At 36.0% G+C, this 15,163-nt stretch overlaps 1 protein-coding gene and 1 long non-coding RNA gene across 9 annotated transcripts in view; one reads left to right on the plus strand and one right to left on the minus strand.

Moving 5' to 3' along the window:
* The window catches only part of LOC111254325 (solute carrier family 25 member 35-like), a 59,547-nt gene that overhangs the window by 37,801 nt on the left and 6,583 nt on the right, over nt 1–15,163 (plus strand). For all 7 annotated transcript variants that reach the window (XM_086975005.1, XM_086975007.1, XM_086975008.1 and 4 more), the window contains 5 exons: nt 5,801–5,884; nt 9,683–9,781; nt 10,088–10,273; nt 10,471–10,640; nt 10,969–11,108. In XM_086975005.1, the coding sequence (XP_086831131.1) occupies nt 5,801–5,884; nt 9,683–9,781; nt 10,088–10,273; nt 10,471–10,640; nt 10,969–11,108 (679 nt within the window). The remainder of the gene's footprint in view (nt 1–5,800; nt 5,885–9,682; nt 9,782–10,087; nt 10,274–10,470; nt 10,641–10,968; nt 11,109–15,163) is intronic.
* Nucleotides 2,252–8,093, minus strand: LOC147754233 (uncharacterized). Of its 2 annotated transcripts, none has more exons than XR_015317210.1 (3): nt 7,962–8,093; nt 5,196–5,377; nt 2,252–3,697 (listed from the first exon to the last, which is right to left on the minus strand). It is a non-coding gene; the product is annotated as an uncharacterized LOC147754233 (long non-coding RNA). The 2 variants fall into 2 exon arrangements; XR_015317209.1 differs by having other exon boundaries at nt 2,252–4,531.

Below are 15,163 nucleotides of genomic sequence, written 5' to 3' on the forward strand. Positions count from 1 at the left end.
GACCGGTGCAGTCGTGTGTACGTGTGCTTTTTAGTTCACGTGCATTTTCGGGAATGTATGTGCTTTATGCTTTCGCCAATTGATACACTTTATATATATGGTACAATTATTTCAGTAAAAATTGATTAGCTAAGTAGTGATCTAGAAGTTTAGTCACATGGGGTTTGATTTCGATCTGCTTATAAACCAAATAATCAGATTATTATCGCTTACGTTAGTATAACTTTGAGATACCTAATAAATAGAAGTCCAGAGTTATAGATTCATCTCTGCGATACTGCGATAATTACTAAAATGATGCATTTTTAAGACTTGGTAATTTTATCTCAGAAAACGTACGCGTCACTAAACGAAATCAAAATTGGATTTTCCTACAATCTTCTAAGACCAACCGTAGTGTCTTGTAGGCTACCACAATCTGGTAACATCACGAACTCCTACAATACTTCATAAAACGCACCCATTAATGTAGAAACGGTAAAAACATAAACAGTAGCCTCAGTAGAGGCTAAACGATGCATCTTTATGGAAACTGTTCCGTGAATACGTAATGCATTCATTTATGTGCCGTGTCATATAATGCTCGCAACGCAGAACTACTGTTGGTTAGGCCAATACAAAGACTGCTGGACTAGCGTGAGTTTATTAATATTCACCCATATTAAGTACAAGGAAGGTGACTTTCAATTAAGTTGAGAATGGTAATACTGTGTGTAGGAAAAAAGTGATGGAAGCGCCGGTTCACCGTCCGCTAACGGAATTTTGTATCTGGGATGAGGAATCAAGTCAAGAGCATCATGAAGAATAAGCATCTCATGAAAAAAAATTCAATAGTACTTTGTCATTCCTATACAAATGTATAGTTCATTCGTTCTTTGAAGTGTCAGCATTCCCACAACTGCTTTGGTTTTTGACACTTCCTCTTCTCTTCGCAAAAGATACAGTCAGCTCAGGCATTTTGCTTGCTCAACCGAAGTTATCAAATAAAATAGAGTACGTCCAGTTCTAAAATTTAAACTACTTGGATAGCGGGAGTGCATTTGAGACAACTGATGTTAAGCGTAAGTGATGAAAACCGTTTTAAATGACTTGAACTGTTTTAAAACAGCTGTGTTCCTATAGATGCATCCTATATATACATGAACATAAAAAGTGGCAGATAAAACTTTTTCATGCCTGTGTGGATGATTTTGTGATTTGGAATGTGTTTGGTATATTAAGACGGTTCAGAAATGCATTACGCGTGTATAAGGTAAACGCTTTTTGCTTTTGTACTTTTTACGTTTAAGATATTCTTGTTTTCATACCTGCAATTATGTTAAAAACGTTGTTTTCCGACATTTCTAGTTTACGATTAGAAATCAGGGTTATTCTTCACTGTTTAATCCTTTCTAAGAATGGTCGTAATAGCTCGTCACGTTCCCCTTAGGAATTAGCAAACACAAAAACAATATCCAAAATAAACAAAGACCCTTTTTAGTCGACTCAATATAATCTTCATCCTCTTTTGTTCACCCTTACTACACACACTACATGTACAAATCAAAACAGATGATATTCTTAAATGTTCGATGGTTTTACTCGGCATTCCAGTTTTTCCATCTGAACCCAGTGCATGTTAACGACGACTTTTCATATCTTTATGGGGATTTTCCTTTCCCACTATCAGCATAGCTTCTTAAGTTCTTTTTGGGTCCGCCCCCTGGACAACAATTAACAAAATAACTTCTATATTCGCTTTTAAAACAAGATACATTATTCGCCAGGTATATCCTTGCCCCCTCTTGTAGCGTGAGAGGATAATCTACAACGTTGCGTTTGATCTGTTCTGAATTGCTTTTCCATCTTTACTGAATCTGTCTATTATTGCCGTATCGTTTTCCATTCGTCCCGATTCTTGAACCATCTGCCCTATCCTTTGCTTTATTCTTACAGTTCTTTTCTAACGGAACATTATCCTCCTATTGGCGAGTTCATCTGATCCGTGTTTATCAAACGCACATCTCGGTTGCACTCTGTGTAGTCCTGTCACATATTCATCAAGACTCTCTCTGGTTTACTATTTTTTTTTTCTATGGAATTTGCTTCTTGCGGCAATAAACGCTTTATTGTTAGCGAATCTGGCTTTCAGTCGCGCTATTATCATATCATACTAGGTAATCTGTTAATACCTGTTAGTTGCTTCAACGTTATAGTCTGGATTCGAGTCCGGGCATAGACACATTTTGTTTTGTGCGGGGAGCTAGCCTTCTGATGAAATACCTGACGGCGAAATCGGACGTAAAACTCTAAATTTAGAGAAGTTAGTAGCAAGATCGACGCGGCCTCTTGAATCGCCAGATATTGAAACTGACTGTCCGTATTAAGGTAGTTTCGCAACAGCACACACTTCTAACTGTCGTCAAAAATGCTCTGGTGTTCTTCCGCACCACTCGTTTTTTAGGAAAGGGAAACGGTTATGGTTTTATTATGTTTTTCAGGTTGCTCATTACAATCGTCACTACTTTTTAGCTTCACATCTGGCGTCGGCTGCGCCAACCGTAGTATTTAGCAATAGAATACCCACACTGACTCGCTGCTTTAAGTAAAAAACCCTTTTTCAGCTACATCTTCTATATAACCCACAAAGGTACTATACTTAATGTGTTTTCCATTGGTACACCTGTTTTCTAATGTGTCATCACTGCACTTCGTTTTATACATCACAACACCACAGTAGTACGATCTCAATATTAGGCAATTACAAGCAAGTTAGAACGATTTCGAAATTTAATAACCTTTGAACTAGTTGAATTAGAATGATTATTTCTTACTATGTGTTACAGATGCTCATCTTTACTCTTGCCATACACTTATCTCAGCGCTCTGAGAGCTTCGGGAAAGCTATATATCTACCATTTGCGTTCCCGCATCTGATTTCTTTATTTACAGTTCCTCGAAATAAATCAATTATGCTCGTTCACTAGTCGCGCTTTTCAGAGCATAGAATGCTCCATAGGCACACGAACTTTAGTCGGGAGAATAAGCTGGTTGAAGCCAGTGTTGGATATTCCCTTGCTCAATCTTTAGGGTGTGTCGATTCCCGTGCCAACTATTCTAGGGGACCTCTTGAGGAATTCGAAATAGCGGGCTGCATACATTTCTTCGTTTTCGGCAAATATTTCGTAATAGCAAATGCTCCTGATGTCCTTTTGCAAGTATTACAATCACTTTGCGTCTAAACCTACTCAACACTGCCGCGAAACTCCGTCTTTCAACAAGGCGACGATATCCTTTTGCCTACTTTCTTTCTGGCTGGCCATTGAAATTCAACAATACCCGTGTTATGGCACCTAGACGCTCCAAAAGAATTGTTGTTGAATAAAGTTCCACATACTGCATGTGAAATACAACAACAGAAATTTCTAATTGGCCTGAAGTCTATTCACAGGAAACCCATTTTTTACTCAAATCCCGGATTTTATATATTTGTGTCTTAATTCTATGATAGTTTACATATGAAATGCCAATTTTAGCAAAGAAAGACTTGAGCTTTGTTTTCCAAGCTTTGTTTTCGTAAACAGTCTCTTCGGCTGTGTCCATACGTTCTTGTCCTTTGGGTTCCGACTTCCAAGCTACCTCCACGCTATTCCTCAACACTTCAGACTCTGTTCTTGAAACGTTTGCACGATTCACCGTCGAACGCTAATTTGCGATACTGAAAAATATTTTTATTTTGCTTGGAGTGGACTCAACTAGTTTATGAACTTAAATAAGTTTCTAAAGAATGAGTATTTGCCAGGCAAATATGACTTGCTCAGTTATTCAGTTTCAGAGTCCACCCGATTCGTTTATAACAGCTTAATATATTGCTTAACATTAACATTTGCGTTAAAGTGATATGACAGATACTAACTGAAATAAGTGATTGTATCGGAATCGCTTCTTAGGTAATTGTCAATAGAACAGAATACTACTTTAATGATTTAGTAATAAAAAAAAAATAGTGGTAAATGAAAAATGTGACACATGTTAACAAATGTGAAATAATCTTGAAAATGTATCGCTAACTTTTCTAGCCATGAAGTTAAATTATGCAAGGATTTCTTGTGATGACTACTACCATGGAGATATCTGCATAAAGCTAAACTATTTTAATTCGCACCACCTAAGAGTAACCTAGGATAGCGAAACATTAAAATTATTCAGATCGTTAATGTATTTCGTAATCTTAACACTTAAGAAGTCGCAGAGAGTGATATTAAAGAGTACTGAAGGTAGCGAGATACATGTTTGATATACATCCATAAATAGCAACAATATATTATCAATATCACTAAATAGTGACTTGAGTCTTCAAGTAAATAAGCTATTCACAGCATCTAAAGACCACAGCAGTGCAAGCAATCGTAATGATATAGGTACCGAAAGGACCCAAGAAGATTTTTAAAAAAAGCAAATCGCTTCTAAAGAAAAAAAAAGCCTAAAATGGTACATAAATAGCAGCTAAGTGACTTGGATGTTCTTGGCTTGTTCAATGACACCTCTGGTTCTGCAAAAAAAATAGCCGTACAGTTAGGGAAAAGGCAAAGTTACAGTCTAGGCCACATATTCTAATGATGAAGATACTTTTTTCTTCCAGATAAAAAAATATTCAACCACTTTAGTAAGTTGAACTTGTTCCTTTTGATACGTTTGTTGCACACAATCGTAGTTCGTTGTTAATAAAAAAACCTGAACCATGAGCGAAAGCTAAACAACTGCAAACTTACTAACCTTCAAGGAATCACTGCCCTATCGAGTAGTTATACGTATTAAATAAGCAATCTCATTTCATAATACAGCATCTACTGCTTTATTAAGTAATGGACGATTAATTTAGCTCTTTGTTATATTCAAATTATATGCATAAAATTCTTAGGAGCAGAGGACGTTAAACAATATACTTGGATCACATCTAGAGGATATGTTCTTCGAATTAGGTGTCGTTAACTTTAGCCTTGGAACTGATCATCTTGATCAGCTTGAAAAATATAAATGCGATTCAATTGTCTAAGTAGAGTTTGAGAGCACACTTTGTAATACTATAAAAACTGAATTAGGTTGGGTAAGTGTCGACTCAAACTTACACACAACAGGTACAAAATGATGTTGCTATCAATCTAAAAACTGACTATTCACAACATGATCTATTAAACAACGCTCTCTTGGCTTACCGGTCGTGAGTCATTCGAGTCAGACCTAAGGCTTTTTGAAGCAACACCTATCGGACATAATGTACGTATGTCACCGTTTTTATGGCTGTTTTCGGACGTAATAACAGGAGTAAGCTCCAGTTCTTTGGGAGAATAAAAGGATCACAGGAGCTCAGTTGAATGTTGAGGACTATCGTGTTTTCCTGAAAAGGAACAAGACGCCAACAGCAATATTTCTTAGTAGTCGCATTATCGGAATGAAGAACCGATATCAACACATATAGTTCTTTTTGAGAATGGCTCGGGGTCCCGTTTCCTATGGACATTGTTGTCGTACTAACTGTAGCAGTTCGCTCCTAATAAGGGTTGTCTCGAAAAGCCTTTGGTCCGTCTCGGAACCAGCTGTACGGTTGGCATCAAGCTGCGGATATTATGTTGACTATATATAATTTCGCTGTTAGGAATCTAATAATCCTTAAAGCAACTGTTTGGTAATTTCATACTTACGAGGCCCCTAGATACAGGTGAGTATAACGAGCTTGATTCGTTTTATGATGTGTTTTAATTTGTAGGATAACATGCGGCTCGAAGTTTAAAAAGCTTTGGAATATGCTTTTTATTTTCAGATACGTATTCAAATGCAGGGCGAGTTAATGCGACATGGTGAATACAAGGTTCACTACAGAAATGTGCCCCACGCAATTTATCAGGTAACTACGGCTGCAAATACGACTGAAACTGGAGAGGCCGATGCCGTTAGGTGGGTAGCGTTAAGAATGTGTCGAATTGTGAAACAAAAAAAGGAAAGCGAGGAGAAATTGTTCCACTTTCAGCTTATTCGAATTAAAAAATAATTCGAGCATATTTGCACGCAGCAAATCATTGGTGGCTGCGTACGAGGTTTTCGAAGGAATAAAAGAAGGAGAAATGGTGCCTGATAGGCTAGTGGATGGCCTTAATTAGATTATCGTCTAGAATAGGTTTGTCGAGACGCAACAAAGACCTCCAGTGATCGGTTGAAGTCAAGTTAGGGTGATAGGAGGTTTGAATTATCCGTTGTTGTTTCGCTACTGTTCTTTTTACAACGCGCCTCGGTGCCGCTACGCTATAGACCTGTCAGAGTATGACGTTCAAATAAAGCAATCTGGAGCGACCGAAAAAAAGGAGGAATTATTTAATCATTACCTTTTATATTGCTAGAAGCTTTACTAAAGTATCAAAGTGTATCTGCGTCCAAAATTGAACCTAGGCAACATCTGTGTCTTGCTGGTTAGTAGATTATTGTTGCATCATCGCAAAGGCAGCGCAGTGTTTACCTACTTAGCACTTAAAGAGTTCTTTGTTTCGTACTGAGAGGGGGCTAACTGTCTGAAACAATGCCTGAAGGTAGTACGGGATGTAAAACTCGAAACGTTTTTAGCAAGCTTGAAGGCTGACAGCAGCATATCAGGGTGACATCAGTGTTACTATAAAAGGCGACGTCGGCCACAATTATTATGGAGAAGAAGTAGTGCCTGTGTTAAATTGAAAGATGCGGTTAAATTGATTTTATTAAATCTTAAAAAAAAAAAAAAAAAAGAGAAATTTCGATATATTAGGACGATACGTAAAAGGTGGCTCCTAGCGTCAGCAAAGCGACAACATCATAGAGAATATAACTACTCAGATTTTAAATACGTTTATCTTGTTATGTAAAACTGCTGTTATACAGAATTCTACTGTTGGTACTTCATGTACTGTTCTATGCTAGTTTACAATAGAACATGAATAGAGGACTGAAAACATTTGAATAACGAGCTGGCGTTATAGTGATTATGATGGATCACGTTAATTTATTGAGCACAAACACACGCTTTAGCTATGTTTTTCAAAGCTTGACGTTATAAATAATCATATGTCGGATCTATGCAAATAACAAACAAATATAGAATGGCTTGCTCCACTTCAAAAGTTCGAAAATGCAAAATACACAAAGTTCAGCTGTTTCTCTACACACCTTCCTAGGCCTAATGGTAAGGACACAATAATTAGCTTACACATACATTTAAGGAAAAAAAATATTGATTTATTTAGGAATTCAATAAGTAAGATGGCCACAGACACCATGGTAGCTTGGGTATGTAGGTAACATCGTATTAGTAGTAGAACAAACGGTGGTGGCGATAAAAGAATGGTTAGAGATGGCGTATGTATGTTCAATTACCTTAGGGAGCAGCAAAACAGAGTATTGGGAATAGATAAAAGGAGTGGTTTATATATGTTTCTTATTGGTATTGAGGTACGAATAGTATTTAGTGTCGCTCAAAATATTATATTATATTTACAGTTAGTGACGGTTTATCTGTTGCCATCGGGAGGCAAAGAGCACGGCTTTACGGTTGATGAAATAGAGTTTTTGCACTATGGTGACCATGTGTGATCCTGGAAACATCAGAACGCCGACGTTCCAGGATCAATAATATTATAAAAATTTAGTTGACGTTCACAATTTATTTAGAATGTATTTGACAGTGGAAATTTGTTATAGTTGTTGGAACGCATCGCTGAAGCTGTCAATATCGTCTAAGTTACTCTCTACACCCATAGAAAATGCTTAGCCAAGCTGTGTAACGTAAAAAGTTATTTTATTGTAATTTTCTATTTTTTGCTTTACACAATTGGTTTCTGAGTAACAGTGGCGTTTAGAATTATTTTCTCATCTATTTTGCTTTACTTTATTACTCATCAAATTACCAAAAATTATAAGCTGTTACACGCTGACCAAAATTCAAAAGAGATATTACTCACGGTTGGTCTAAATTTATTAGCAGAATACTCAGATATTCACAATCAAATCTTAGAAAACGTGGATATATAATTTTGTGTAGTTCAAAGGGCATTGCTTAGGGCAAGCGAGTCACAGATGTTGTCTAAACGCAGATACAACTGTTAATCAGCTGTTCTAATCGCAATAAAGCTCAACCCTTTTCCCAAACATAAACTTTGCCTCGGTAAAGGCGTTTGGTGAGCCCATACCGATGACCCTGTGAAAATACTCTATGTTTCGAGTTGTTATCGCCGTCAGCCATTCGATGGAACAACACAAATCGGAGTGTCACAACGTGTGCCAAAAGCAAATACGTTACCCACTAAGCTATGATGAGATTTCTAAAAAAGCCTAACGTGCCAAATAGACATTTCAGTTAGATTAACTGGTTCGTTTTTTTAAATAGTTTGTAATAATAAATAAAAACTGAACATGTATTCTATGTAGTGAAAATTAAATTCGGAGCTCTGCCACTGAAAATGCATAAAAATTAGATTTAGTTAACAGTAAATTCAATATGAATCAAGTTTAATGCATCTGATTTTCATCGGTATAAGATGTAGTTAATTACTACATCTTATACCAATGAACAATTACTACACGCACTATTTTTGCGATACGACATCAAAGTGGAGTATTAAAACTTTTCGATTATCTCTTCTCAAAATACTGCTTAAGATCCTAACTAATTCGTTGATAAGGCGACTTTTTTTAATAATCTTCTCAAAAACTGTAGACAGTTGCCAGCGTGAACAAGTACGTCAATGTAGAAGCTGGAAGAAAAGGATTTATCTTAATGGCTAGCGGGTAATTACGGCAATGTCCTGGAGTTCGTTTATTATTATGTGTTGGCTCGGAATTTCTATAACAAGCTAGTGAGACAAATATAATTGGGCAAGAATTGTTTGCACGGAAGATATGCAAGCAGACAACGTCAACGCTGGTACTTTGCAATAGAGGGTCAAATACGACAATAACATAGATGTAGCCAAATGAGCAGCGGATTCTTGTTTTCGTCTATATTTTTTTCTTGCTCCATGTTATTTTCTCTCTGAAGGAACCCTATAACTGCAATGGGGGTGAAGAGATTACTGACAACAAATATAATGATTTGAGTGCTACGTGGCGAAGGAAACGGAACTGATTACAGCCACGCAGACCTGTCTTTGTTTGAAGCAGCGCTATACGACAGTACCCGAAATAAAAGTCGCCGCGTTTCATAGTCTGAGTTTAGCTTAAACAAGGTGTACATTTAAGAAGTCAAATCTGCTATTGAGCCCAATACGGTAAGAGATGATTATTGTTGTATGTAGAACTTCAGCGGCTATTCAAATCGACGTGATGACCAAATTTGTTTAGGCTTATACTAAAGGCTCAGCTATAAGTTTCTTTCGATGCAATGCGGAGAAAGTCGGAATAACTTTATCCCTTAGTCTAACACTAAACGTACCACTTTGCAATTTTTTTTACGTCGCCGTCAAAACACAATTGAAAAAGCAAAGTTTGTATGGACACAGTAAGCTTTGGCTAGACGTGGTGGGAATATTGATACGTCGTGTCAATGTTAGTCAACGCTATACGAGTCATCTGTTAAAGCTTCTTTTCGTAGTTTGCTTCTAATAAATGAAACGTTTATTTATAAATATTTCTTAAAAAGGATGCATATAATTGACGCGTAAATCGGCGCATTGTTGTCTTCTAGATAATGAAGCATGATGGTTTACTTCGTATATACCGCGGAATTATACCGGCTACATTCTACCAAATTATATCGCAAGGATTTCGACTGGGATTATTCCAGGTACGTGTTCAGCTGTGAAACAGGCTGTATACAAATTAAATGGATACGTTTAGGTTTGGCTTGTTTGTGGGGTGTGCATTATATTTTTAAACTCTTATATTTTGATAAACATTAGCGGTCCTCATAAAAAGAGCGAAACTGCGTCAGACTGTGAAATAACAAAACTTTTAAGGGATAGTAGGCAGTTTGCTCTGTGCAAGCTTTCAGTTTAAATCTATGATTGTATTTTTTATTTTCTGCACTATACTCGTCTCGCGTTTTCACCATAACGACGTATATTTAGGACCTTTTCTTTCTCGTTAACAGTCGATCGAGGATTTAGGTCTGACCATGGACTCAAATTTGGAACATTCAATAATAAAGAGTGCAATATCGGGAGCCTTTTGTGGAGCAATCAGCGCCTTTATCGCATCGCCATTTTTTATGGTGAAGAATTACCAGATGATTCGAAGTGGCAGCCAGATTCGCGTTGCTCATCAGCGACAGTATACGGTATTTTTAGAGCTTTTTCGATACAAAACAAGCTTTGTCGTGGTAACATATGTATATAGATTACAGTTGTGTAGTACTGCGTTATAAACTACAGCAAGGAAAAATTTAAGTAAGTTAGGCTTATTAACAAATAGATTAATTAAATAATTAGAAAAAGAACGTTTGTTGAAAAAAGAAAAAATGATGGTTTGTTGCAGAGCATGCTACATGCATTCTATGACATCTATCGAAGTTACCGTCTAAGCACAGGTCTCTGGAGAGCTACTGGATCAAATGTTCTTCGCGTTGGAGTGGGGTCATCAGTTCAACTCTCTTCTTTCGTTGGAATTAAGAATGTGCTCAATCTCTCCGTTGATTACAATGAAAGGTATCAAATATACTTATGCTTCATTTTTCGATTGCAAGTAACTTTGACACCATATTACATTGTGAAAAACGATTAATTAGAAAAAAAATGTTTTTGACAATTTACGGCAGCGTGCGGTTGTATTAGAAGAACTAGCTTTTATTCTTCTTCCGTTAAGATTAGACGAAGGCTTTGGTCATAACCATATTGCTGATAAGAGTGGTTTTACACTAGAAACTTATCATGTGTCCCTTACAAGTAGATCTTATTGTTGAATCTGAATTGCTAATGAGCTCGAAAAGTTAACCATTAAATAACAAATACATTATACTGTTTTGCTTCCATGCAGATTTCTGGTATTCAACACAATAATGGCTGCGCTAGCCTCAGGCGTACTCGTGTCTCCAATTATCGCTTCGCTCGATCTTATTCGAGTTAGAATGTACATTCAGCCAGTTGATAGCAACGGACGAGGACTTCTGTACAAAAGTATGACTAAAAATTATGCGAGATTTAGGTACATATCATCTACGAGTTCTCTACTAAGATGTTTCAACTTTTTCAACATTTAGCTTTTTTCATATCTTCCGCTTCACGAATCTTGTACGCCTAATCCCTTCTTTCCATATGCGACCGTCCTCAGTGATCACCAGTCCCTCGATCAGACGCAGTCGATCGAGTCTGTCGTTCTTGTTGGCCCCGATTACCTTCTTAGGTACCTAAGAAGTTATCAGAATGAACCTGGAACTAACCGATTTATTTACGACTCATTTTAAATTCGCCGATTGTAATCACTAAAATGTTTAGCTCTAGAAGGTTTAGATCCTTTGAACAATGTGTGACCAGGTCTAAACCTAGTATACAATCCAGTTCCAACGATGATATTGCAGCCAAACTATGTTTGAACTCATTTTCGCAAACAAAAAATTTCACTCTAATTTCTCGTATGCGATTTTTTTCTTCGCGCAATTAAACGACTCAAAAACCAAAAAAATCATAACTGTTAGAAATAGCAGAAATGGCTTTCGTATTGATGATAGCGGGAAAGCGATCGTTCCTCCTTTCTATTTTATATAAAAGTTTCTTTGTTATTATTCAAATTAAATTTAGACAACAGAGTATATAATATATCTTTCATTCTCTTTTTGGTAATTTTTAGTTTAACTTTTTTACTTTAAAATTTTTAGTTAAACTTTACTTGAATCTGATTGTTCCAAAAAAGAGTACACTCTTGTTTTTGTAGTTCTTTTCTAAGATAAAAGTGTACCCTAACAGTAGTAAACAAACCAGTATTAATGGAATGTAATGCCTTTAGATGCACCATAAATCTTGAAGGCACCTATTTACACGCATCGGCTGGCCAAGTAGATATATTACCACCATGTTACCCAATGTTGATAATAACCTGTTTAATCCGCAAAATATACGGAAGAATTACCCTTAAAACCGTAAAACTGCGAAGTCACTCTTACTTAAAGAAATATTCTTTATTTAATAATATCATTACTAAAAATTTACAAAAGTAACTAAACAAAGATTCTAAATAAAGATGGTTTTGTTTTGTAGTATAGCTAGATATAAATAGATTATTTAAACGATTTATTATTGTCAGACATTATCCATGTCATTTTTCACCTTATAGCGTTTTGGTTGTAGCTCAATATATACATTTATATACGATAGATCTTTGGATTACTTTTTTTTTGCATTTTCCGTCACAGACATATCTGATGGAGTGTTCATTTATTATAACTATCACTCGTTTTAATCACAGATCTCATATGAGCTTTAAACCACTCACATATCATGTTTAAAATTTCCGCCCTTTAAAAATTTTTTTTTTTAATATAAATCATAGGCAAATTAATCAGAAGTTTCACTCAAATCTGCTACGCATAAACAATTGGTTGTTTATACTGTTCTCAGCTTTAATGTGGTTTCGAGACGAATTGGAACATTATTTTCATGATAGGCCACGGTAAGCATTTGACTGAAATGAAGAATAAAACAAGGTTGAAAATTCACTGAAACGCCGTGAAAAACTATTTATTGAGCCCTCGGAATTTTAATGTCGAAGTAGACTAATTTTTCTAAGAACAAAGTATCTATTGCCAATTCAGTCCTTCAGATAATCCCCATTGATTAGCTTCACTTTAAATATACCTGCTTTAATTTTTTCTATATTGTAGACCTTTGGATTTTTAGAACATTTAGCGTGCGCTAAATCCAAAATTTAGATTCGTTTAATTTTCCATGCTTGGCTTGTTTAAAAGAGACTTGAGCAAGCATACAAGTAAATGTTACTATTACAGGGTCAGTGACGAATTCGGAAAAGACTTTTTTTTTGGAAATGACTTACGAGTTGTTAAGGCCACAAATGGAAGCCATGAACGAAGCAAGTAGCTGCTACATTAACTAAGCTCGTCCATTACGGGTGTCTTGTGCCAGCATTTTTATCAAAATAGCGATCTTTATTATAACGCAAGTTGTAACATAAACAGACAATATTAATTAGTCCTAAGTTATTAACTAAGATGTCGGCTTACGCTCAGCTAGAATGAACTGTATACTACCCGGCATCACGTTCTACAAACCAACCAATATAACTTTATAAGTTATATCTGTTAGACACCTGACAGTTAAACGTACATATATAAATATATATATATATATATATGTTTAACTGTCAGATTGTCTGTCCATGTGATCGTTGGCTTTCATTTTCTATCTTAATAACTTGTTTCTGTACAATCAGGTATTATGTGTACTAAGGCCCAATTCTAGTCGCTTTCACAACTTGTGACGATTTCATGTGATTTGGTAACTATGATCACAGATTGGTGTTTCGAGAAATGGAGTTTAATTATTATCTCGATATAGATCGACCGGGGACGACCGTTCCTGTTGCACACAGTTTCACATCTTCTTATTAACATGCTGCGTCCTCACTAATCCGTTTTTACACAAATGTACAGAAAGTAGTGGACTATTCGGTTCGTAGTAGCGCTTTTTAACTTCTGCGCGCTTGTGGCTGGGTTTGATTAGGGCGTTGTTCATTAAATTACGTTTCAAACTTCCCAAGTTTCAAGTCTCCCACTTAGACCCTTGCAATGCGTTATCTCAATTATCCAAAAGCCCTAGTAATACACCTGAAACGTCAAATCCCAGACAGTTGAACGCATATGCTTGCCCACGTGTTGTTTGAACTGTTCCGCACGCATTTTTTTTTCAAAGGGACAGGTCCTCTTTACAAGGAACAAAGTGTGTCTAACTTATGTATGTCTAACTTAATATGTCACTGAACCTCGATATGCAGACTTGTTATCCGTATACCATCGGATAGACGGCGTAATCACCCTAAATAACAACCTACTTAGTTGCAGTCAAAAGCGGCAATGTGTGGCAGTGGCAAACAAGCCTATAAAAGGCTGAATAATAATGACAAAGTTTAGCTAATGGGAAACATAGGCGTCTATTTTCGATTTATTATCATGTTTGTGCTGACTAACAAAAATTGATAAGTTTAATTTTTCCTAAATCGTCCCTTTCATGTATGTATTTTATATATGTGATTCTTGGCTTGGTTCTTTAAGCTTTTAAATATAAGATGATGATGCAATACTAATGTTAAAGATAAAAAAATTAATCTTACAAGATTTTAGCTCTTCATCATAACGTTCTCTTTTTGGGCCAAATCAACCCACACCCAAGTAGTATCAACTCAGACGGATATATGTACACAAATACGTTGTTGAGGACTATTATTTTTTCGAATATAATTTAAAAACTAGTTTACGTCCTTTATGTGGAACAGAGTTTTGGACCCAACCAAATTACGACTGTTCGATCACCTTGTTGCACAATCCCCGTTATCCCTTTTAACTTAATCTTTTTTTTCTTTACTTTTGTCTTATTGCAACTTTTCTATTGTAATTCTTCCGTCACGTTTTTTAATACACCTATTGCTTTTTTAATATACTTACTGCTTTGTTTTAACATACCTTGCTGTGTTCTTTCTACCTTGTTTTGGCAGGTCGGTCACATTACCTCATTACTACGTCGATAACTTTCTTTGCTTGTTCAATAATTAAAAAAATAATTTATTTGTATAATAATATAGTACATAACATATTCTTTTACAGCGTTGTAGTCATTTTGTACTTCTATAGCATGTCTTCTGTTCTTCTATGTTAATTATCTTTTGATTTCCGTGCTATGTAGCTACCGAGGCCTTATTATTGACCCGTAACTTTGCGGTTATTCAGCTATTTCAAGATGAAACTGATCTAGGCTTGCAAAGAAAAATTTAAACCTTTTTTTTGGGAATAAAGTAAGCTAGCAATACGAAGATATCGATATGTGCAGGAACTCTCAACTGTCTGGAGAAACCCAATCGTCGCTATGGTAGAAAATGAAAAAAACTGTTTGCTTTTTAATTCAATTTTGAGCCGATTGTGTAGAACTTTCACAGTGAGAGTTTTCACGACTTCCTAACTATTCTCGGAGAGATTTTAAAAAGCTATTCTTTTTAGTATTTGTTATAT

Source organism: Varroa destructor, unplaced genomic scaffold (assembly GCF_002443255.2).
Source record: "Varroa destructor unplaced genomic scaffold, Vdes_3.0 BEIS01000007.1, whole genome shotgun sequence".
Taxonomy (NCBI): domain Eukaryota; kingdom Metazoa; phylum Arthropoda; class Arachnida; order Mesostigmata; family Varroidae; genus Varroa; species Varroa destructor.